At 38.7% G+C, this 22,463-nt stretch overlaps 1 protein-coding gene across 2 annotated transcripts in view; it reads left to right on the forward strand.

The window, feature by feature from the left end:
* The window catches only part of NOL10 (nucleolar protein 10), a 131,843-nt gene extending 110,893 nt beyond the window's left edge, over positions 1 to 20,950 (forward strand). For both annotated transcript variants that reach the window (XM_004373062.2, XM_023728255.1), the window contains exons 18-21: positions 2,679 to 2,852; positions 3,121 to 3,365; positions 13,030 to 13,132; positions 20,251 to 20,950. In XM_004373062.2, coding sequence (XP_004373119.1) covers positions 2,679 to 2,852; positions 3,121 to 3,365; positions 13,030 to 13,132; positions 20,251 to 20,370 — 642 coding nt within the window. In that variant the 3' untranslated portion in view covers positions 20,371 to 20,950. The remainder of the gene's footprint in view (positions 1 to 2,678; positions 2,853 to 3,120; positions 3,366 to 13,029; positions 13,133 to 20,250) is intronic.
* The last annotated feature ends 1,513 nt before the right edge of the window (positions 20,951 to 22,463 follow it).

Below are 22,463 nucleotides of genomic sequence, written 5' to 3' on the forward strand. Positions count from 1 at the left end.
CAGATGCCTACCTAATTATTCATCAGAATCCAGATGGATACTCTCCTTGTACCACAAACTTAACCAGTCATAACTGGAACATAATTTCTTGCCCTTTACCCTAAACCTCTTTCTCTTATGATCTCCAATGATGAATCTTAACTCCCTGTTATCACCAGCTTTCTACTCGCTTAAGATAGAAACATTAGAGAAGTTTCTAACCCTGTTTTTAACTCTTAATCCTCCTACCTCACCCATCACTGGATTTATCGATTCTAACCTATGCCAGTAATCCTTTCCTAAAAAGGATTTGCTGCCTCTCTTATGTTCCCATTGCCCTAATTCAGGCCCTGTCTCTCGTCCTGGTTTCCTAAAGTGACCTTTTCATTCTTTCTTGTGACTCTTGTCTCTCCCTCAACAGTCCATCATACACATGCTGTTGAGAGCTCTTAAAGTACAATTTTCTTCTCATCTGAGATTCTTATAGCACACTTCTATTTATCATCCGTTCCTCATCCTCCTCTTCCTCTTCTTTCCTCCTGGTTCTTTCTTACCTTCAGAATAAAGGTCATAGTATCTAAAATTCTTTATAATCTGGCCTTGTCAAAAAATACTTGTTCCAAGTACAGCGTTATTCTTACTTCATCAGACTGTTCACTACTTTTCAGTCTGCTGGAAATACTCTTTTTTCTTTCGTTCAAATTTCTATCTATTGAAGGCTATTCATCTTTCAAGCTTCCTCCTAGGTGCCATGTCCCCTCTGAACCCTCCTAACATGTCTCTTGTTGGAATTGCTTTTTACTTTGTACTCTATACTACTGCTGCTATGTCTTTATATATATATACACACGCATAGATATAGTACTGCTCTTATATCTTTATATAGATAGATAGTATTGCTCCCTATGTCTTTTTATGTGTGTGTGTGTGTGTGTGTGTGTGTGTGTGTGTAGAATTGCTCCTATGTCTTTTTTTATAGTACTGCTCCTATGTCTTTTTAGCATCCTTCATGTCTTGTAGCATATCTGCTTACAATCTTTTTTTTTTCTTCCTCACTAGATTGTGAGCTAACCCCTTAGGATCAGGAACGAGATCTTGTCTATCCTTGTTTCTTCCTTGATTTAACTCTGTCTTGGAAACTATATTTAATCAGAGAAGACTTTTTGAATTCAGTATATCATAGAATTTTAGGTAAAGACTTACCAGTTTTTAGGCTGATAAAAATAATCAACAGTTCCTTAATGTCTCATGATTTACCAGATTTTGGTAGATCTGTTACCTAAGTACACCCCATCTATTTAGAACTCAACTACTTTTATAACCTTATTTACTCTCACTAGTGGAGAAACAGTAAAATAAAGTTGGTTTAGCAGAGCTCAGAGCCCTGGTGGCATAGTGGTTGAAGTGCTCAGCTGCTAACCCAAAGGTCGACAGTTCCAACCCGCCAGCAGTTCCGAGGGAGAAAGATGTGGTAGTCTGCTTCCATCAAGATTACAACCTTGGAAACCCTATGGGGCAGTTCTTTTCTGTCCTGTAGGGTCATATGAGTTGGAGTCGATTTGATGGCACCGGGTTTGGTTTTGGGTTTTAGTAGAGCTACCAGAAATACCAAACCAAACCTGTTGCCGTTGAGTCGATTCCGACTCATAGCAACCCTATAGGACAGAGTAGAACTGTCGCATAGGGATTCCAAGGAGCACCTGGTGGATTCAAACTGCCGACCTATTGGTTAGCAGCCAAACTCTTAGCCACAGCTCCACCAGGGTTTCCAGTAGAGCTGCTGTCCATCACAAATAGGTTAGCTTTTCCAGCCTATATTCAAGACTGTTTACGCTGATTTACAGTTCATTCTGAGTAGGTTGGTTTGTCTGGTTTCCACACCTATAATAGCTAGCTGGAGCAGTAAGAGAATCCTGAGTGTGTAAGATGCTGTCATCTGTTCAAGTGAACAAACAAGTTTACAATACAATTAGAAAACTTTCTGTTCAAAATGACACGAATAAAAAAGAATTTAATATCAGTCCTTAGCCACCCAAACGAGCCTTTATAGCCAAAGTTTTGTTATATATGAGAATGGCAAAGTCTTACACTGCATCCTTTGAGAACAATTAAATGGCGTGGGGGAAAAATTAATGAGACTATCCTATAAGGGCTGAAATATCCCCTGTATTTCTAAAGAACATCATTTGGAGTCAGTAAACTTTTACCACCTGCCCCTCCCCCACTCCCCACTATGTTAATTGTTGATGTATTATTGATGTATACTTCTCTCCCAGATTTGGAATGTGAAGTTGAAAGACTCACTAATTGTAATTCATCATAGTAGCTATGCTTAAAAATTTATGTTTCAAAACACTATTTTCTTAAAAAGTGTTTTGCATTATAAATGTTAGAAAATTCTATGCATTGAAGATGAAGTTAGCCCAAAAAAGACTTGTTTTTAGTTCATCATGTATAATGACCAAATAATATAGATTAGGTGCAAAATAGATTAATAGAATTTGTTTTTTGGTGGGAGACAAATTCCAGGGGCAACTAAAAAGTTCTAGAAACTAGTTTTAAAGAAATTTCCTAATGTATTCCTTATACAACTTATCAGTCTATCAGGGAGTGAATGTTCTGGAGCCATTTTTCTCTAGTCAGATTTTATCAAGATGTTAACTTAAAATTTTACATGCTTTATTCTCTTTTTCTTATAGAGCCTTCCTAATATTCTCACTGATGATCGATTTAAAGTTATGTTTGAGAACCCTGATTTCCAAGTAGATGAAGAGAGTGAAGAATTTAGGCTTTTGAATCCACTTGTTTCAAAAATGAGTGAAAAAAGGAAGAAGAAACTAAGACTTTTAAATCAACCAGAACTTCATGAACAAGTAATGTACTCTTTATCATTTAGCATTAGTACTGTTTCTTTAATATAAAGTTTCTGTGTAAGTTAGAAGAATTTTTTAATATACTTGGGATAAAATTTGTTTGATATTTAGCTTTGGAGCATATCTTATTTAATTAAAGGCATTTTGTCAGATGTTTGCTTATTGGCAGCTATCGTGTACTCTGATGGGCTAATACTACTTAAAAGAAAACAATCAGCCAGTATTTGGTTGGGAGAAAGGGGCTGCTTCTTACTATTTTTATTTTCAGGAAGAGGAAGAGCCGGAAGGAAAACCAAGTGATGCAGAAAGTTCTGAGAGTTCAGATGATGAAAAGGACTGGGTTGAAGAGGTCAGGAAACAGCGCAGACTTCTCCATCAAGAGGAAAGAATGAAGCGGCAGGAACGCATCAAGGAGGACCAGCAGACAGTACTAAAGCCCCAGTTTTATGAGATCAAAGCGGGAGAAGAATTCAGAAGCTTCAAAGATTCTACAACAAAACAGAAGCTGATGAAGTAAGTAACACTACTTTCAGTGAAGAGTTGACATGTTGTCCCAGCCCTTGCATTTCCTAGTTGGCACATTGTCCTAAAGATGACATTTTCAACTTCTTTGAGTGGTGGGGGCTGGATGGAGGGAGTGAAGGGGCAGGGAGGGCAGCAGTACAGAGTTAACATGAGGGAAACATCCCAGCAAGGCCAGAGGGGACAATGTCACTATTGAAATACACTGGTCTTTAGAATTTTTTTTTTTTAACAATTTGTTGAGGAATAGTTTACACGTACACTAAAATTCATCCATAAAGGTCATAGCCCTATGAGTTTTGGTAAATATACACTAGAACACATTCAAAGTGCAAAAACTATACTCTCTTTTTTTATTGTCCTTGTATTTTCCCATTGGGTTTCCTAACCTAGGGCAAGATATTTATCTTCTACTGTGCCCCACAGATCAGTGGTTTGAAACCCTTTCGGACAGTGGTAATTAAAAGGTAACAAATTCTCTGCCTCTTAACAAGAGTTATTTTTAAAAATTAGGATCTCAATTTTGATTATTCCCATCTCATTTTACCTGATTATTGCAACGTACACTTGGAAAATTTGTCAGAAATTTTAAGCCCTTTGTAGGAAAATTGTGAGATCAAGAAGAGTGGTATTATTTAATCAGTTGGAGTTGTCATGTGTCAAGGTACTCAAGCCCAAATTGTGTATAAACTGTAAATTATGTAAGTCTCTGCTTTAAGAATTTCTAGGCAAAGTATTGGTATAAAAGATTTGAGATGTGAGAGATCGTCACAAGACATAGATGTCTTGAAAGAAAAGCCTGAAGGTCTGGGAGCCAAGGAGAGCAGTCAGGAAGTGAAGAAACAGGGACCTGGCAGGGCAGATTAGGTGTCAGTTCCGATTCATGGCAACCCCATGTGTGAGAGTAGAACTGTGCTCCGGAGGGTTTTCAGTGACTGCTTTTCCAGAAGTATATCACCAGGCCTTTCTTTTGAGGCATTTCTGGGTGGACTCAAACGGCCAACTTTTCTGTTAGCAGCTGAGCATGTTAACTGTCTGCACCACCCCGGCATTCCACATAAGGTGGTGGTGGTGGTGTGTGCCATCAAGTTGATTCCAACTCATAGTAACCGTATAAGACAGAGTAGAACTGCCCCATAGTGTTTCCTAGGCTGTAATCTTTATGGAAGCAGATCACCAGGTCTTTTCTCCCATGGAGCCACTCGTGGGTGTGAACCGCTGACCTTTAACCTTTAGCAGCTGGGCATTTTAACCATTGCACCACTCGGGCTCCTAGATAAGGTGTTAGGTCATGGTAAATACCGTTTCTCTACCATGCTCTTCTCTAGCTCCCAGCTTGTGTTTGGCTTTATGCTCCCGTGTCCCTTTATGTCCCTTTATAGCCTCACCTTCAGTACTGAAGGGTGAGTTTTCTTCTTTGCTAAGAAAAAGATGTCCCAGTATCTCCCACCAGCATATATGTGTGTGTGAGGTCAAGAGGGAGAGGCTCATTTAAGGAAGGCCCATTCAGAAGTGAAAGGAGGCAGAAGCTGGGGAGGAAATCAATGAACAGGACATTTCTGGAATGCACATATATCTTAACTTTGTTACTCCAGTTTCTAGCGAATATCTGGAGCACTAAATGTTGAATGAATTCTTCAATTTAGAATCCAGAGGCATCTAAAAATTCTGGTTCTGATTAACAAAATGTATGTTGGTGAATAAAGAAGCCAGTAATATTCATGATATTTTTTGAAGATCTTTACCTACCAACCTCATTATTGCTAACAGCTTTATTGAGATTTAATTTATGTAGCATATAATTCACCAACTTGAAGTGTACAATTCAGTGGTTTTTAGTATATTTACATAGTTGTACAACCATCACAACAATCAATTTTTAGAACATTTCATCACCCCAGAAAGAAACCTTTTAGCAGTCATTCCTTATTTATCCCACCTCCCAGACCTATGGAACCACTAATGTACTTTCTCTGTATATACATTGTCCTGTTCTGGACATTTCATATACATGGAATCATAATCTGTGATCTTTTGCAACTGGCTTCTTTCACTCAGCGTGAAGTTGTCAAGGTTCATCTGTGTCGCAGCATGTATTAGTACTTCACTCATTTTTATTTTATGGATATACCACATTTTATTTATCCGTCCATCAGTTAATGGACATCTCACTTGTTTCCACTTTTTGGCTATTTATGCACAATGCTCTGTGAACATTCATGAATATGTTTTTGTGTGGAAATGTGTTTTTATTTCTTTTGGGTATATACCTAGGAGTGGAATTGCTTTTGAGTAGCTTCCAAACTTTTTTCCAAAGCAGCTGCTGTACCCTTTTACAATCCCACCAGCAGTGTATATAGTCTCACTTTTTATACAGCTTCTATTCATAAATGTTTTATTTGGAGTCCTACTCAGAACTCCAAGAGGGAAGACTTCTTGTTTCTAGTATTCTGATTCTGTAAAGTGAATTTATTTGATTATCTGCTGTTTTTGTCTTGTTTTATTTACGATTTTATCCTTAGCTCCTAGATCAGTACCTAGAAAAGAGTAGGTACTTAGTAAGTACTTGTTGAAAGTGTCAGTCTTCTATGCCTTGGATACATCAGGTAACTCAGGAAGTTACTCCTTCAAGGTCTGCTGAAAAAGAACTTACTTGCCTCAGGACTCACTGATAGGAAAATCTGGGAGAAGTTGTCTTTAGTGTAACCACAGTAATAGGAGACGGGAGCTGTAACTAATCTCCCTCCCTTTCTTCCTTCTGCCTGTGGGTTGTAGCAGAATAAATGTAAAAAACAAAAGGAATAAAAATACAATGTTTCATGAATAAACAAAAGCTAAGTTAAACTTTAGTTAAACATTCTTACTAAGCTAAGCATAATTAAGGTAAACATTTGTTTTAAGAAGAGGAATTGTATAAGTGATGATACTTATATGAGCGTAAAACAAAAATCCTGTTGCTTAAAGTAATAACCCTTTGGTATGAACAGCCTCTGCAGTGTGCTAGCATTTTGGCTCAAAGTGCTTATTGAATTCCAGTCTTGACTGGATTATTTTGGCAAATCCTGAACTTGCAATATCTTAGTATTGTTTAATGAAGCATAGAACCATCATCCTTCAGAGACCAAAAGTGACTCCTATTGTTTATTCTGCTCGTTACCACAAGGCAGTCAGTAAAGGACAGCATCAAAATGGAGTATCTTGTGTTTTAAGTGTTCACTTGGACCTGCCCAGCTTTAAAACTCTACAGAAAAACTTGCAAAACCTGGAACCTGTGTAGGGCGAAAACTTGTCAGAGAAGGAAAATTCAAATGTTTTCCACTAAAACAAGCGATATTAAAGTGGTGACTGCACCCTGTCAAAGGCAGAAAACTTCCGAGACCCAGAAAAACAAGGCAATCCTGTTGAGTTCCAGCTCTCACAGGTTTCACTGTATATAAAGGGAAAAGAGAATAGCAAAAGGTAACTCAGTACTTGAGTGAGTTCTCCTCTTTGCTTAGCATAGTAATATGACTTTAGATAAATACATATGTTTGCTACCGCGTACGTAAGTGACTTGTAGGATGCTAACTTTCTTTGTGAGTTGTTCATCTACCCATTCATCCAACAGTTACTGAGTGCCTAGTATGAGCAGAGTACAGCTCTAGATGGTGGAGGTGGAAAGGAAAGGCACAGCTTACATCCTTGTAGAGTTCACACTCTGGCTGATACTCTGTGAATTATAAAGAGGTATGTGAAAGTGCAAAAGAAAGAAAGGGATTTATGTTTTAGAGATTTAAGAAAGTCTTCATAAAAGTTCATATTGAAATTGATCTTTTGAAAGATGAAAAGATGAGCACTGAAAGCACTGTGGGAGAGATGGCATTCTAGGCAGAGGCAGCAGCCTGAACAAAGGAGTGTCCCAGATAAAGTTGGGGTGGGGAATATTTCTACACTAGACTGTAAAGTATGTGGAGAAGAGTAGCTGAGGATGAGGCTAGCAAGGCGTGGCCCCAGCCTGAGCAGTGGAAAGCCATTAAAGATTTTTAAGCTAAGATTAACATGATCAGATCTAGTTCAGCATCTCCTCTGTAATTAAATACTTTTATAATAAAAGCAGTATTGTAAAAAATAAAAATAAGAAAATACAGGCGTAAAAATCCCTATTTTCTAGAAAGCTATTAACTGAAATATCTCAGTTTTAGAGAGAGAATGCAGGGAGAAATTGGACACCCAGAGGTCAGTTAAACTATCACAATAGTCCCGGTCAGAAATGATGAAAGCCTAGGGTAGAGAGGAGCAGACATATTTAAAACTACATTATTCAGAAGACTACGTAAGAGTAAGAAAAATGAGCATAAACTACAACATGCTTGGCTACTAATTTCATATCAAAAGAGAAAGGAATAGTCACAAGGATGATGTTGAAATTTCTAGTAATGCTGTCACTGAGATAAAGAATACAGAATGAAAACCAGCTTTAAGGCTAAAAGTAATGAGCTGGGTTTTCAGCATGTTAAGTCTTCAGTGCCCAAATGTCTTCTTGTGACAATCTTCAGTAGACGAATGGAAGTGTAGCTCTGACACTCGAGGGATAGGGCCAGCGACATTGGTTTGAGAGATAAAAGCCGTTATTGTATAATTAAAACTGTGGAATAAAAATGATTTCCCATAAATGTGTAGAATGATATGAGAACTGAGAAACACATTTTTTTCTTGAGTGTATTATAAAAACCTTTCTTTAAGAAAAATACAAATGTATGCAAAGAATGCGTATAATTTTAGAGAGGTCACAAATATACTGATTCCTTAGGGCTAGGAATTCTGATTTAGAGGAGAGGCAAAGGAAAAAAGATGGATAGTGAAAAATACTAAGGAGTTGGCAAAGAGGAAGGAGGAAAAACGGGAAAGAACAAAGCCTGGAGAGAGTTTCACAGAGAAGGGAACGGTTACAGAAGTCAGATGGGACAGGAAGGTCCATGGAACGAAGGCCAAAAAAAGGCCATGGTGGATTCGAACTGCCGACCTTTTCGTTGGCAGCAAACTTAACCACTATGCCAGCAGGGTTTCCGTGATAGGCCCTGGAAATTCAAAGATTTTTAAGACAGTCCCTGCCTTTGAGGAGCTCATCTTCTTCACCAGGTAGTTTTAGTAGCTCTTCCCAGTGAGTTTCTTATCACATCTACCACAGTATCCACTTTGTGAGTTAAAAATGGCAAGTTTTTACCCGTCCACTACTTTTCCTCACTGATAGTCGGTAGAAACCGAAGGAATGCGATCTTGTTTTAATATAAGCATTTGAAAACATCTAGTTCTGAAAACAGTTTAATTCTAAACATTTTTAAAAAGAGAATATTTTATTACTCAAGTACTATGTACTCAAGTAATGCGTGAGCATATAATAATTGTAGTACTTAAGAATATAGAATAAAAGGTGAAAGTCTCTCTTATCCCCCATACTTCCTCCCTGAGGTAATTTTGTATGCCATCCTGCTAGCTTTTTAAAATTCATTCACTCATATATGTACACACTCACATATGCACAGTTTTCAGCTTTTCTTTCTTTAACATGAATATATTGTATTAATTGCATTGTGGTTTTACTTGCTTTTTTCATTTAACAATATGTCTTGGAAATTTTCTTTGTGAGTACCTGTGGGTCTATCTGGTTGTCGTTGTGTGGCATCTAGTAATCCCAACTTGCAGTGCCCCCATAGTACAGAGTAGAACTGCCCCATGGGGTTTCCTAGGCTGTAGCCTTTATTGGGAACAGATGGCTTTATGAATGCGTAAGTATTGCGTAAGGTGGATGTGCCATTTATGTAACTATCCCCTTAATTGTGGAGGTTTAGGTTGTTTGTTGTTTCTCTCTTACCTTTTTCACAATTACAGATGTGTACTTAGTATTTTTTTTAGAATATATTCCTAGTAATGAGCTTTGCTTGATCAAAAGGGGTGATGATAGGTAAGGCCTCCAGAAAGACTTTAGCAATTTGCACTCTGACCAGAGTACCTGTTTCCTCACACTTGAAGCAACAACGGATGTTAGGAATCTTTTCAAATCTTAGCTGAGCTGATTGATGAGACATTAGAGTTCGTGGTTGCTTGAATTTACCTCTCCTGAGAGAAGGGCTTTGAAGCAGCATATGCAAACTGAAAGCATCAAAGTGGAATTTTTAGTAACCCTTCCAGTATATGTAAATATTGGTCAAAATTAGTTATTTAAAACAAAGTACTTAAACTGTTTTAAATACTTAAAACTTCCCATGTATCTGGGATTCCATTTCTTCATTCTCTTCTTCCTTTTGGTGTAAACTTTGGAAAGGTGACTTAATTTAATTTAGCATCTAATGCTCCTAAATGCTGTGTTGAAGCATACGTCTTTATATATATCATCTTCCATTCTTCTACTTCCTCTTCCACACAAAGCAATTAAAAAACCTCTCAGTTGAGGGGCATTATTTTTTAATTAAATATTTTTAAATTAAATTTTTAATGTGCGTGTGTTTTAAAACCTCAAAGAAGTAAGTCATTCAGCTTCCCTGGGGCATATAATAAATATCTAATTTGATTTTTCCCCTTGTAGTTTTTTTTGTTTTTAAAATAACCCTACTAATAATTCAGGTTCTTCCACTAATAGCCCTCTCCTCTCTGTACTAATTTCACTCACTTTAAACTTTTAAAGCCTGTAACTATCTTCTTAGCAATCACTCCAGATTTTTGAGGGTTTTTTTTTGGTTCGTCTTGACCCAGTTAGATCTGGGTGGACTCAAACCTGCAGCCTTTCAGTTAGCAGCCAAGCAGCGTGTTAACCATTTGTACCACCCAGGGACTCTTAAAATTCTTAACTTTAAAATCAATTATAAAGTACCCAAAGGGTGTCGCCACAGACCTGAAGCCTGGATGGGGAAAAGAGCAGAAGTAGAACGAAGAGCAGAAGTAGAACGTGGGAAGAAGGGAGTGCAGGTGCTGGGTTTCGTAGTCCTGGGCTGCTGCAGCTGAACAGTCTCGTATTAAATACTAAGAATGACTTGTACTTTGATTTTCTGAATTTTGCTTTGTATTACAATAGAGAGTTTTCAGGTGTTACCACAGCTGTGCCTGTCTACTCTTTAAGTCATCTGACCAAAATCACACTCAAGTAGCAGCCTTCGGAATTGCTGGTTAGCAGCCGCACTGAGTAAACTGACTTTCGAAGGGAGGGAAGTGGAACTTGCTTTAATGTAGAAATCTCCACGCACAGTCCCTGTCTGTGTCTGATCTTCTGCCATGGCTCATTCTTAAATCCAGCTTGTCTTTCCAAGTAGCCTAGACAGAACAAGTTTTTACAAGTGCCCATCGAAAGTACATTGAGAGAAAACCAGAATTTATATACCCGATCATGGAGGAAATAAGGGCATTCTTAAAAGAGTAGTAATTTCCCCCAATTTACTTGAAGAGCCTTTTTCTTCCCAAATTAGTGTTTTCTGGGTACCACCTTGTCTCAGTGGCTCCATACTTATTCAGCATTCCTGTTAACTTTGGAACCTCAGAGTTTATAGTTATGAAGGAAAAGAACAAAAATGAACAAGTTGAGGATTTTGCTTATGCTAACATAATTCATACATATGCTAGAGTCAGTTTACACTTTACTTCTGAATTCTTGTTTAAAAAAAAAAAAAAACTATCTTAATTCCATTCAGTTGGTCATGTGGAAGCTTGTCGTTTAGAATAGTTACTGGAAAAGTTTCCTGAAGAAGACTTTATAAATCAGGTATGGTCTGACACACGCCTGGGAACCAGAAATTCTTAAAATGGAATCCTGGTCTTAGGCTTGAATCCTTTTGTGGCCTGGGGCAAGTCATTTAACATCTTACCTCCCTTTTTGCCATCTGTAAAGGATAAATACTTCTGTCTCAGGGAAGTTGAAAGGATTAATTAGTTAGTCTGTAAAGAACTTTGAAGATGAAAAGTACTTTAAAAGTGCTTCTTAATAACATTATTGCCTAGAAAAGAGCACCACTTTTATGCTAACCGCTTTATGCCTCAAATTATGTAAAGAAGGTATGTTTAGTACATTACTCGTAGTTACAAACGAGAGATAAATCTCTCATGGTGTGAACATCAAACATTAGCTTAAGAATTTCAAAGGAGCATCACTTTGTCTTATGGATCCTTTCGGAGCTGCGTTCTACCCATAATTATTTACAAAGATCATATTTCAGAGAAGAGAAGACCCTTTCACAAAATTTAGCCTTTATCTTTTTATTCAGTCAAGTTTTTTAGTATTAACTTTAAAAAGGTAGATTCAGTTTAAACTGGTACAAGAAAGCTAGGAGAGGGAAGTGCGTGTCCTGATTTTTAAGGAGGTAACAACATACAAGCGAGGACCGTATTCTTCCTCTTTTTCCTCTCGTCTTCCTTCCCAGTTTCCTCATGGTGATATGAGTGTTGCTTTAGCCATTTCTAGAAGGGTTAAAACTAACTGCTAAAACTATTAAAAGTATATACCAGTAGGCTTAGTTCAGTCTTTTTTATTTAAACCAAGTTAACAAAAAAGGACCAATGTCCTGATTTTATAATAAAATATTATAACGTTCAATGAAGTATTATATAACTAGTACAAAGTTCAAATTTACCGTCTTTATTGGAAAGGGGAGGTTGTGTTAATTATGCAGATGATAATGAATTGCAGGGCACAGCAAACTGTAACCAGACACAGATTATGTATAAAGAGACCTTACAAAAGTTTGGGAAACATGGTCAAGAAATGAAATGAGGTTTAAATTTGGGAAAATATTTGTCAGAAAGAGCAATTGAAGAAAGAAATATAACTATGGGGAGAAATAACAGTGAATAGGGCTGAATCAGGTAGGACTTAACTCTCAGTATAATTGCTCTTGTTTTCTCTCAGGGTGATCAGTCAGATTCATTTTTGAGGTTGTTTCTATGGGATGGTGACTTGTAGTCTGGTGAGTTAAGACTGAGTGAAAGAAAAATAAGTTCTCATATCTCTTTGTGGATTGACCTGGAGGACTTTGTATTCATTCCTTTGTAGAAGGTGGGTTGTTGTTGTTAGGTGCTATTGAGTCGATTCCAACTCATAGCGACCCAGTATGACAGATTAGAGCTGTCCCATAGGGTTTTCTAGGCTGTAATCTTTACAGGAACAGATCGGCAGGTCTTTTTCTTCTGAGGAGCCACTGGGTGGGTTCGAACTGTCAACCTTAGCGCTTAACCATTGGTGTCACCAGGGCTCCTTAGAAGGTGGGTGGGTCATTAAAATACTCATATACCTAACCTGTGTGTGGCTTAAATATAAAATGTGTTAGAAGCGTTCCACTGACCACCACAATAAATTACAGGCTTCAGAAATACTGCTCCTTGCATTTTGAATTCAGAAATATGATGTAATAAGATAAGTAGCAACCATTAAAATATTTGGTACTACCATTTAAAATATTAAATTAGTGAGTGTTTTTTCCTGTCATTGTTTTTTATTGTGTATCTATTGTTATGAATAATGACTATTGGAGTGCCCCTAATTCTTTCCACTGATTGTGTTAATTGATTGAAATCTTCTGTTTATCACATACGTAGAGGATTTTTCTTCATGTGATCATCTAAATTAAAATTTGTTTCATGTGGTAAATCAAAGCATAATGCTAATCAATAAATCATTCTCTTAAATTTTCTACAGCAAAACCCTTGAAGATCGTTTGAAACTTGAAGCAAAAAATGGCACGTTGAATGTATCAGACACCGCTGTTGGCAGCAAACAGTTGACATTTACGTTAAAGAGGGTGAGTTTTTCTTTTTCTTTTTCTTTTTTAATGTTATTCTTTAATTCACAAAAGAAAAATCAGCTTCCAGTAGTGTTTTGTGTGTGTCCACCTTGGAAACCCCTTCCCAAGCTTCTCCCCTATGGAGGAGGCTTGTGCTCCCTCTCCTAGCATTTTACCTGCAGGGAGAGCCCCTCCTGGGTTTAGAGGAGCACGTTGCTTGACAGAAAGAGAGCCACGAGTGTTACTAGTGTCCTGAAAGAAGCAGGGTGTAGTGACCCAGGAGTTCCACTGTGCCTTGAATTGGTGATGAACCACCAGCCTCGGTGTCCGGGTAACCATTAAAGTATACACGGTAGCGGTTTTCAATATATTCACAGAGTTATGTAATTATCACCACTGTCTTATTCTAGAACATTTTCATCACCTCAAAAAGAAACTCCATACTCATTAGCTATCACCTCCATATTTTCATCCCTCCCAGCTCCAGGCAACCACGAATCTACTTTCTGTCTTTATAGACTTGCCTGTTCTGGACATTTCATATAAAGGGAGTCATGTAATATGTGGTTTTTTGCAACTGGCTTCTTTCACTTAGCATATTTCCAGGCTCATACATGTAGTTGTATCAGTACTTAATCCATTTTTATTGCCAAATGATATTGCATTTATTTATCCATTCATCAGTCATCACTTGGTGAACATTTGGGTTGTTTCCTTTTTTTTAAAATGGCTTTTATGAATAATGGGGCTGTAAAATTTGTGTACAAGTGTTTGCATGGACATAAGTTTTCATTTTTTTTGGTTATATATCTAGTAGTGGAATTGCTGGGTCATATGGTGACACTATGTTTAACCTTTTGAAGAACTGCTAGAATATTTTCTGAAGTGGCTGTACCATTTTACATTCCCACCAACAGTGTACAAGGATTCCAATTTCTTCACATCTTCTCCAACACCCGTTATTGTCTGTCTTTTTGATTATAGCATCCTAGTGAATGTGAACTGGTGTCTCATCATGGTTTTGATGTGCATTTCTCTAATGACCAGTGAAGTTGAACATCTTTTCATGTGCTTATTGACCATTTGTGCGGCCCTGGTGGTGCAGTGGTTAAGAGCTCAGCTGCTAACCAAAAGGTCAGCAGTTCAAGTCCACTAGCCACTCCTTGGAAACCCTATGGGGCAGTTCTCCTCTGTCCCATAGGGTTGCTATGAGTTGGAATCAACTCGAAGGCAGTGGGTTTGGCTTTGGCTTTGGCTTGACCATTTGTATATCTTCTTTGGCGAAATGCCTATTCAAGTCCTTTGCGATCCACCTGTGATTCTTCTAAAAGTTCTCCCTAACTGCATCCAGGAGCTTGCAAAATGATAAGAATTTTTTTATTCTGAGTTTTAAGAAGCTTTTCTGTTATATCAGCCTCTGTTTGGTGCAAATTTGCACTCTTACACTTATCATTTAAATAACTGGATATGCGTTCAGAGTCACTCATTGTACCCGTCCCCAGTTTCTTATAAATTCCCTGTGTTATTAAAACATTTCTCGATTCCCTCTGCAACTCAAGAATGGCTCAGTGTGAGACAGGAACCAGTGCAGCTGTGGAAAGGATCATAGGTTTAGTAGCTTAGCAGATGCCTTAACTCATAAGAGACCTCTTTCTGCTCATTTGAATGAGGAATCTACTTTGCTGTAGTGTGAAAGTACAGTCCTTTTCCCACTTTTTTTTAATTGGAAGGTACTGAGTTGAATATCAGTTTATAGTTCATGGTAAATTAAAATAAGGTGGCTCAGAAATTACATTTTTTTGTTAAAAACAAACACTAAGAAATGCTTAAAATACAGCAACAACAAAAATAAACTATATATACAGGAGAAACTTGAACAGCTTGTACAAGGAAAGGTCATGGAAGCCCCATAGACACATCCAAACTCCCTGAAGGACTGAATTGCTGGGCGGAGGGCTCTGGGGACCGTGGTCTCGGGAAACATCTAGCTCAATTGGCATGACACAGCTTATAAAGACAGTGCTCTACATTCTACCTTGGTGAGTAATGTCTGGGGTCTTAAAAGCCTGTAAGCGGCCATCTAAGATACTCCACTGGTCTCATCCCTTCGGGAACAAGGGAGAATGAAGAGAACAGGATACAAGGAAGAGATTAGTCCGAAGGACTAATTGTCCACAGCTACCAAGGCCTCCACCGGACTGAGTCCAGTAGAGCTAGATGGTGCCCGGCTACCACCGACTTCTCTGACCGGGATCACAGCAGAGGGTTCTGGACAGAGCTGGAGAAGGATGTAGAGCATAATTCTAACCCACAAAAAAAGACCAGATTTACTGGCCTAAAGGAGACTGGAGAAGCCCCGAGAGCATGGCCCCCAGACACCCTTTGAGCTCAGTGGTGAAGTTACCTCCGAGGTTCACTGTTCAGCCTGGGAGTGGACAGCCCCGTAAAACCAAATGAGACTAACGAGGTACAGGAGTCCAGTGACAAGGGCCAGAAAGCAGAAGGGGACGAGGACGCTGGTGATAGGGAACCCAAGGTTGAGTAAGGATATTGTTGATGTGTTGTGAAATTGTTAACCATTGTCATAGGGCAACATTTGTAGTAACTGTTGAATGAGAAACTATTTTGTTCTGTTAGCCTTCATCTTAAGTGAGAATAACAGCACAATTCGAAGAGCGTAGTCAATGTCACTGAACTGTGCATGTAGAAATTTTTGAAATGGTGTATTTTTGACTGTGTATTTTCACCAAAAAAAGGTTGAGAAGTTAGAGGGTTGACATGTTGTGGGGTTGTTAACCAATGTCATAAAACAATATGTGTACTACTGTTTCATGAGAAACTATTTGTTCTGTAAGCCTTCACCTGAAGTACAGTAAAAAAATAAAGTTAAAAAATAAATAAATAAACTATATAAAGAAAAAAATACTTAAAATGGCATTGTAGCTGAGTCAAGCAGCAGCATTGAAACTTTTTAGGACTGCATCAGTTAAAGTTTGATCTATGTTTTACCACCTGACTAACAAAATTTTAATTATTAAATATCAGCCTTATTTAAGACTTTAAGGACTCGTTTGTGTGTTTATTTATAGAAATCTCTTTTTATATTAGGTGTGTGATATATTCAGGTAAGATCTCAAGTTTTTCTAGTATTTTCATGTGTATTCAATCTATTCCGTTGGTCTATATGTCTATCCTTACACCGGTACTGGAGCCCTGGTGGCACAGTGGTTAAGAGCTCGGCTGCTAACCAAAAGGTTGGCAGTTCGAATCCACCAGCCACTCCTTGGAAACCCTGTGGGGCAATTTTGCTCTGTCCTATAGGGTCTCTATGAGTCGGAATCACCTTGACGGCAACGGATTTTCTTTCTAAAGTGTCAATAAAATTCAAGAGGGAAAAGATCTACCCTTATTTAAAATTGAGTAGTGGCAAAACTGGGGTTAGGACCTAAATCTAATTTGGAAATTTCATTTAATACAGTCCCTTATTAAAATTGTGCTGGTTTGCATTTATCCTCCACCCTTCTCTGTGACAGGATTGCTGAGTAATATAGTGAAGTAGCCAGACACAGGATCATGAAGAAGGAGGAAAGGAAAACCTGGAAATGAGTTAAATTGGCCCATAAATCATAATGAATCGGTCACATGATGACACGGTCTTCCACATAAAACCATTTAGAGAGAGGCTAATGATAGCCCTTTTTCTGGATGGAGATTTGCCTGCAGAACAATGGCTTCTTCTTACCAGTGTCTTGTGTAGGCTTCTGCTTTTGTTGAGAAGGTCTGGCAGAGCTTCCCAAGCTGTGTTCCAGGAATGGTTCTTAGGTCCTCTGTGGAAAATGCTTTTGCAATCAAACAAATATGGAGAACACTTTGGACTGATGTCCATATTGAAGACTTAAAAAGTAAAGTACTTAATTCAAAAGTTCCTAACAAATCCTATTTATTTAGCATATCATTTTCCAAAATTATTTGAATAGGAAATACTTTTTTTAAGGGATATACTTATTAGCAGAAACAAGAAAATGTTAAAAAGCCATTGTTTGATAATTTTACAAGGGTCTTGATGATATCATTATTTGATCTGCTAGGGTGTATACAGTTTCCTTCTGAGTTTTCCATTAATGAATAATATATATTGAATGCCTCCTACCTGCTCTGTACCAGATGCTGGGAATACATAGAACAAGGCAAGTATGGTCCTTGCCACCATAATTCTCAGTCTGTTGTGAGAGAGACAGTGAATAAAAGTTATACATACAATTATATAACCGTGGTAAGTACTCCAAAGGAGGGCAGAGGGCTGTGAGAGCGCTTGTCAGGGAGACAGAGGAGTTAGGAAAGGATAAGAGATATGTAGGTTGGGTCTTGAAGATCAGTAAGAGCCCTGTGAAGGGGTGGGGAGGGTCCCAGGTATAAAGTACGGTATAGGCAAAGTCCTTGCTTGAGGAGGGAGGAGAAGCTGCACTATATGAATAAGAAAGGGGCATCAGGATTGGTGGAAGACTCATTAACAACCTGCTGTATGCAGATGACACAACCTTCTTGCTGAAAGTGAAGAGGACTTGCCGCACTTACTGGTGAAGATCAAAGACCACAGCCTTCAGTATGGATTACACCTCAACTAAAGAAAACAAAAATCCTCACAACTGGACCAATAAGCAACATCATGATACACGGAGAAAAGATTGAAGTTGTCAAGGATTTCATTTTACTTGGATCCACAATCAACACCCATAAAAGCAGCAGTCAGGAAATCAAAAGACACATTGCATTGGGCAAATCTGCTGCAAAAGACCTCTGTAAAGTGTTGAAAAGCAAAGATGTCACCTTGAAGACTAAGGTACGCCTGACCCAAGCCATGGTATTTTCAGTTGCATTATATGCATGTGAAAGCTAGACAGTGAATAAGGAAGACGAAAGAAGAATTGACGCCTTTGAATTGTGGTGTTGGCAAAGAATATTGAATATATCATGGACTGCCAAAAGAACAAACAAATCTGTCTTGGAAGAAGTACAACCAGGATGCTCCTTAGAAGGAAGGATGGCAAGACTATGTCTTACATACTTTGGACATGTTGTCATGCGGGATCAGTCCCTGGAGAAGGACATCATGCTTTGTAAAGTACAGCGTCAACGAAAAAGAGGAAGACCCTCAATGAGATGGATTGACACAGTGGCTGCAATAGTGGGCTCAAGCACAACAACGATTGTGAGCCTGGTGCAGGACTGGGCAGTGTTTCGTTCTGTAGTGCATAGGGTTGCTATGAGTCGGAACCAACTTGATGGCACCTAGCAACAACAACAATAGGCAAAGTCCTTGCTTGAGGAGGGAGGAAGCATGGTGCGTTCGAGGGTCTGAAAGGGAGCCTGTGTGCGTAACACACAGTGAGCAAGAGTAAGAGTGGTATCAGATGTGACTAAAAAGGTTAGTAGGGGCTAAATCATATAGGACTTTGTAAGAAGGGCATATTAAAATTTTTAGCCTTAATCCTAAGAATGGTGAGAAGTTACTGAAATGTTTTAATAAGCAGAGGACTGACATAACGTTTTTATTTAAAAAAAAAAGAAATCATTCTGGCTATTGCATGGAGAATGGACTGACGGAAGGTAAGAGAGGATGTGAGGAGACGGTTAGGAAGGCAGCTCCTGTAGTAGTCCAGCTTAGAAGTGAGAGTAACTTGGACTAGGGTGGAAACCTCAGAGATGGAGCAAGGTAGAGGAATTTGGCATGTACTTTGGAAGAATATACAGGGCAGGATTACTTTGAAAAGGCACTAGAAGAAATGGCAATAATCAGAAAGGAACTTAAATGTTCAGAAACTTAGTTTAAAGAGTTTCCTGTTGTGTGCCATCGAGTCGATGCTGTCTCTTAGTGACCCTGTAGGACAGAGTAGAACTGCCTCATAGGGTTTCCTAGGCTGAAATCATTATGGGAGCAAATCGCCAGATCTTTTCTCCTGTGGAGCGGCTGGTAGGTTCGAACCACCAGCCTTTTGGTTTTCAGCTGAGTGCTTAACTGTTGCGCCACCAAGGCTCACTTAGAGTTTCCTAGAATAGGGAAAATTCGTTCTTTTGTGGTATTAAAAATTGCTTTTCTATCTCACTACTCCCCCACCCCCAGAGTCTTGAATTTTAAAATATTAAGTAATACTAACTGGAGGTGAATATAGAGACTTTCTTCAAGACTAAAATACAAATGAATATTTTTAGGGATGTAGAAAAATACAGATTATAGTCAAGCATGTTTCATAGTTATCTAAAAGGCGTGTTCTTCAAATTTTTGAACTTACACCCCCAACAGCGTTTTCTCAATCTACTTTCTGTGCAACTCTACCAGCTAAAAATATTTTTTGAGCTCTGCATTCTAAAGTTTGAATTATTTAAACCGTCAGATATGTTAATAAAACTACATGGGGGGAGGGGGTGTACCACAGTCAGCCTGAGTCTGCTTCCAGCGATGAACTTTTTCAGTTGTCACCAGTCCTTTGTCCGCTCAGCATTTATTGGTATCAAGTTTCTGACCTTTGAAGGGAATTTGATTTTTTTTTTTGGGAAACAGTCAGAAATTCTTTGACACTAGTTCTGATGAATCCATAACCAAGCTTGGATACTAGACTTTTAGTACACCTAAGTATTTTTGTTTTGTTTTAAGATGATGTGAATAAACTAATGGTTCTGGCATATAAACTAAAGACAGTTCTAAAAGAGAAGCTCTGGGCATTTGATAAGCAGTAGCATCTTCTTAAGGTGGTTCTTTAGTAGGGGACCATTTTCCCTTTAAAATATCCCAGTAGTGTTTGTATGTTGGTTGAAAAACCAATCTCAGACTTTTAGTTCTAACTGCATACCAGGGCGCTTCTCCTCTTGTCCAGGGGCACCTTCATACACAGTGAATGTCTGGTTTGAGAGCGAGGATGAAAAGGGACTTTTGTCCTGCAGTTTCTGCCAGGGCAGCATTTGCCAGTGGATAGTCCCATTGGCCGGACCACCTACCCCTGGGAGCCTGTAGGGAAGCATCTGTCCCTGCAGCAAGGCTGTGGCTGGGGTAGTGCTGTGGGCATTCTGATGGCTACAGAAAATAGGAGTATTGGAATTTTCATTATCTTTCGTTCTCCTCATTTCACTTTCTCCTTTAGTCTGAACAGCAGAGGAAGCAACAGGAAGCTGAGAAATTGCATCGACAAGAGAGGAAAAAGCTTCGCCGTTCTGCCAGTCATCTGAAGTCAAGACACAAACGAGGATGGCCATTTCATTGAATTTGGAAATGTCTCCACAGAATGCCTGTGCTTACACCTCTCCCATCCAAGTGTGATTTGGAAGGAGTGCATCATTGCCAAATTGATTATCACTAGGGTATATTAAACACAAAGGGCCATACCTTTTTTAAGTTCCATGTATATTCTTGATACGTTCACAGAGGTAAAGACTTTATAACTTGTTTCTATGCCGTGTGGATTGATCTTTGAAGACTGGGCTCACACCACGTGGTTATTGCATAGTTGTTGCTCCCTCGTAAACATTCTCTCTTTTCTCCTGATTTTAATCAAGTAAACCAGGTTGTTAACTGTTTTTTAATATTGTGAAATGTGTACAATGAAATGAAAGGTTTATCCTGTACTAAAAATTAAGATTTATCATGTGCTAAGAACTTTTTTTGTTGCAATGCCTGCTGCCAGTCATGATTAAACCACACAGAAATGTCGTGCCTGTTTTACTTGACTATATATATTGGCCACATTTGTGTTTGTGCTTTTAAGAATATGGTGATCGTTTGTTTGTGTTAGTTTTAGATTTTTTTTTAAAAAATATTTTTATACGAAGAATATCATTTAATGGTAACAACAGCCTAAAAAAGGAGCCCTGGTGGTGTGACAATTAAGCGTATGGCTGCTAACCAAAAGGTTGACGGTTAGAACCCACCCAGCAGCTCCGAGAGAGAAAGACCTGGTGATCTGCTCCCATAAAGATTATAGGCTAGAAAACCCTCTGGGGCAGTTCTGCTGTGTTACGTGGGATACTGTGAGTTGAAAATCGACTTGACAGCACACAACAACAATAGCCTAAAACGAGATAGAAGTTACTGGTTCTTCTAACATGGGGCAGATAAACTAGGTTTTTGCCATTTCTTAAGTGCACATAGAGATAAACTTGCTGGAAATAAATAAATAGCTTTTCATTTGAATAGCCTCTTTGAGAAAGACCCATTCTGTGAGTTAACTTAGAAATTAACTTTGGTTTTCTTCGTTTTTCAGATATTAATGTGCTTTTAGAGGTGTATTTATAGATTTTTTTAAAGTTGCTTTACTACAGCTCTTTGAACTGTAAATGATGGAATCTTTGAAACTGTAAATGATAGAATCTGCAAAAGGGTAGAATGAATGGATTATTCATAAAACCATGCTGTGGCACATGTAACAGGTCTCATAAACACCTAGATCCAGGGCTTCAAATTAAGTCACATCTATCTCTCCTTTCTTTCCTTCCTTCTGTTTCAACATTGTTCCTTGTTTCTGCAGGTCTCCCCTTCTCTCTTTTTCTTGCCTTGGATCCCTTTTCCCCCAGGCTTTATCTCTCCCTGTCCTATTTCTGCTTCTCCTCTGCATCCTGGCCTGCTCCACAGGGCAGGGAACAGCTTGGGCCATCTGTTTACTTATGTGGTCTGAGAGATAGGGTCTGTTTCCACAAAAAGTATACATGTTGTATGTGTGCCTGTGTGGTATGTAGTACATATGTATGTACGTGTGTGGTGATATGTTTGTGTGTGTGCAGACATAGTATCCAAAAAGAAAATATGAAGCTCTTACCCTTAAAGACATGATGGCATAAAGCAGAAGTTTCTGGAGTACAAGTGTTTAGGGAGTACAGTTCCACCAGTATTTATGTGGCATCCTGGCCACCGTGCCCCTCTCTCCTGTGGGCAGGGGGAAGCTACTGTCTCCTCAGTAGTTTTCCTGCCTAGTGAGATTTCCCGTACACACTTTTAATTGAGGAGGAAATTATTATTTTCTAACAGTGGTTGGTTTCAGGCCCTATTTCTGACTATTTTGTAAACCCAGATAGAACTTCAAAGTTGTAGCACCAAAAGCTTTCCTGTTGGGCCGGAGACCAACTGTATTTTTCTTGTAGCCTTGGGTTTCGTCCAGATGCAGGACAAAGTTATGAATCATAGACTCGATGTTTAGCTGGCTGAAACAGCTGCCTGATTGGATTTCCCTGATAATATCCCTTTCAACTCACTGTCCGGTTTCTGGTAACACACCTGAGATGACAAGATGCCTTCTCTCCAGTTTCAGACACTCTAATTGTGAGTTGAAATTTTGGGAGTTGAACCTCCCACCCTACAGCTTCC

This window comes from Trichechus manatus, unplaced genomic scaffold, assembly GCF_000243295.1.
Source record: "Trichechus manatus latirostris isolate Lorelei unplaced genomic scaffold, TriManLat1.0 scaffold00023, whole genome shotgun sequence".
Taxonomy (NCBI): domain Eukaryota; kingdom Metazoa; phylum Chordata; class Mammalia; order Sirenia; family Trichechidae; genus Trichechus; species Trichechus manatus.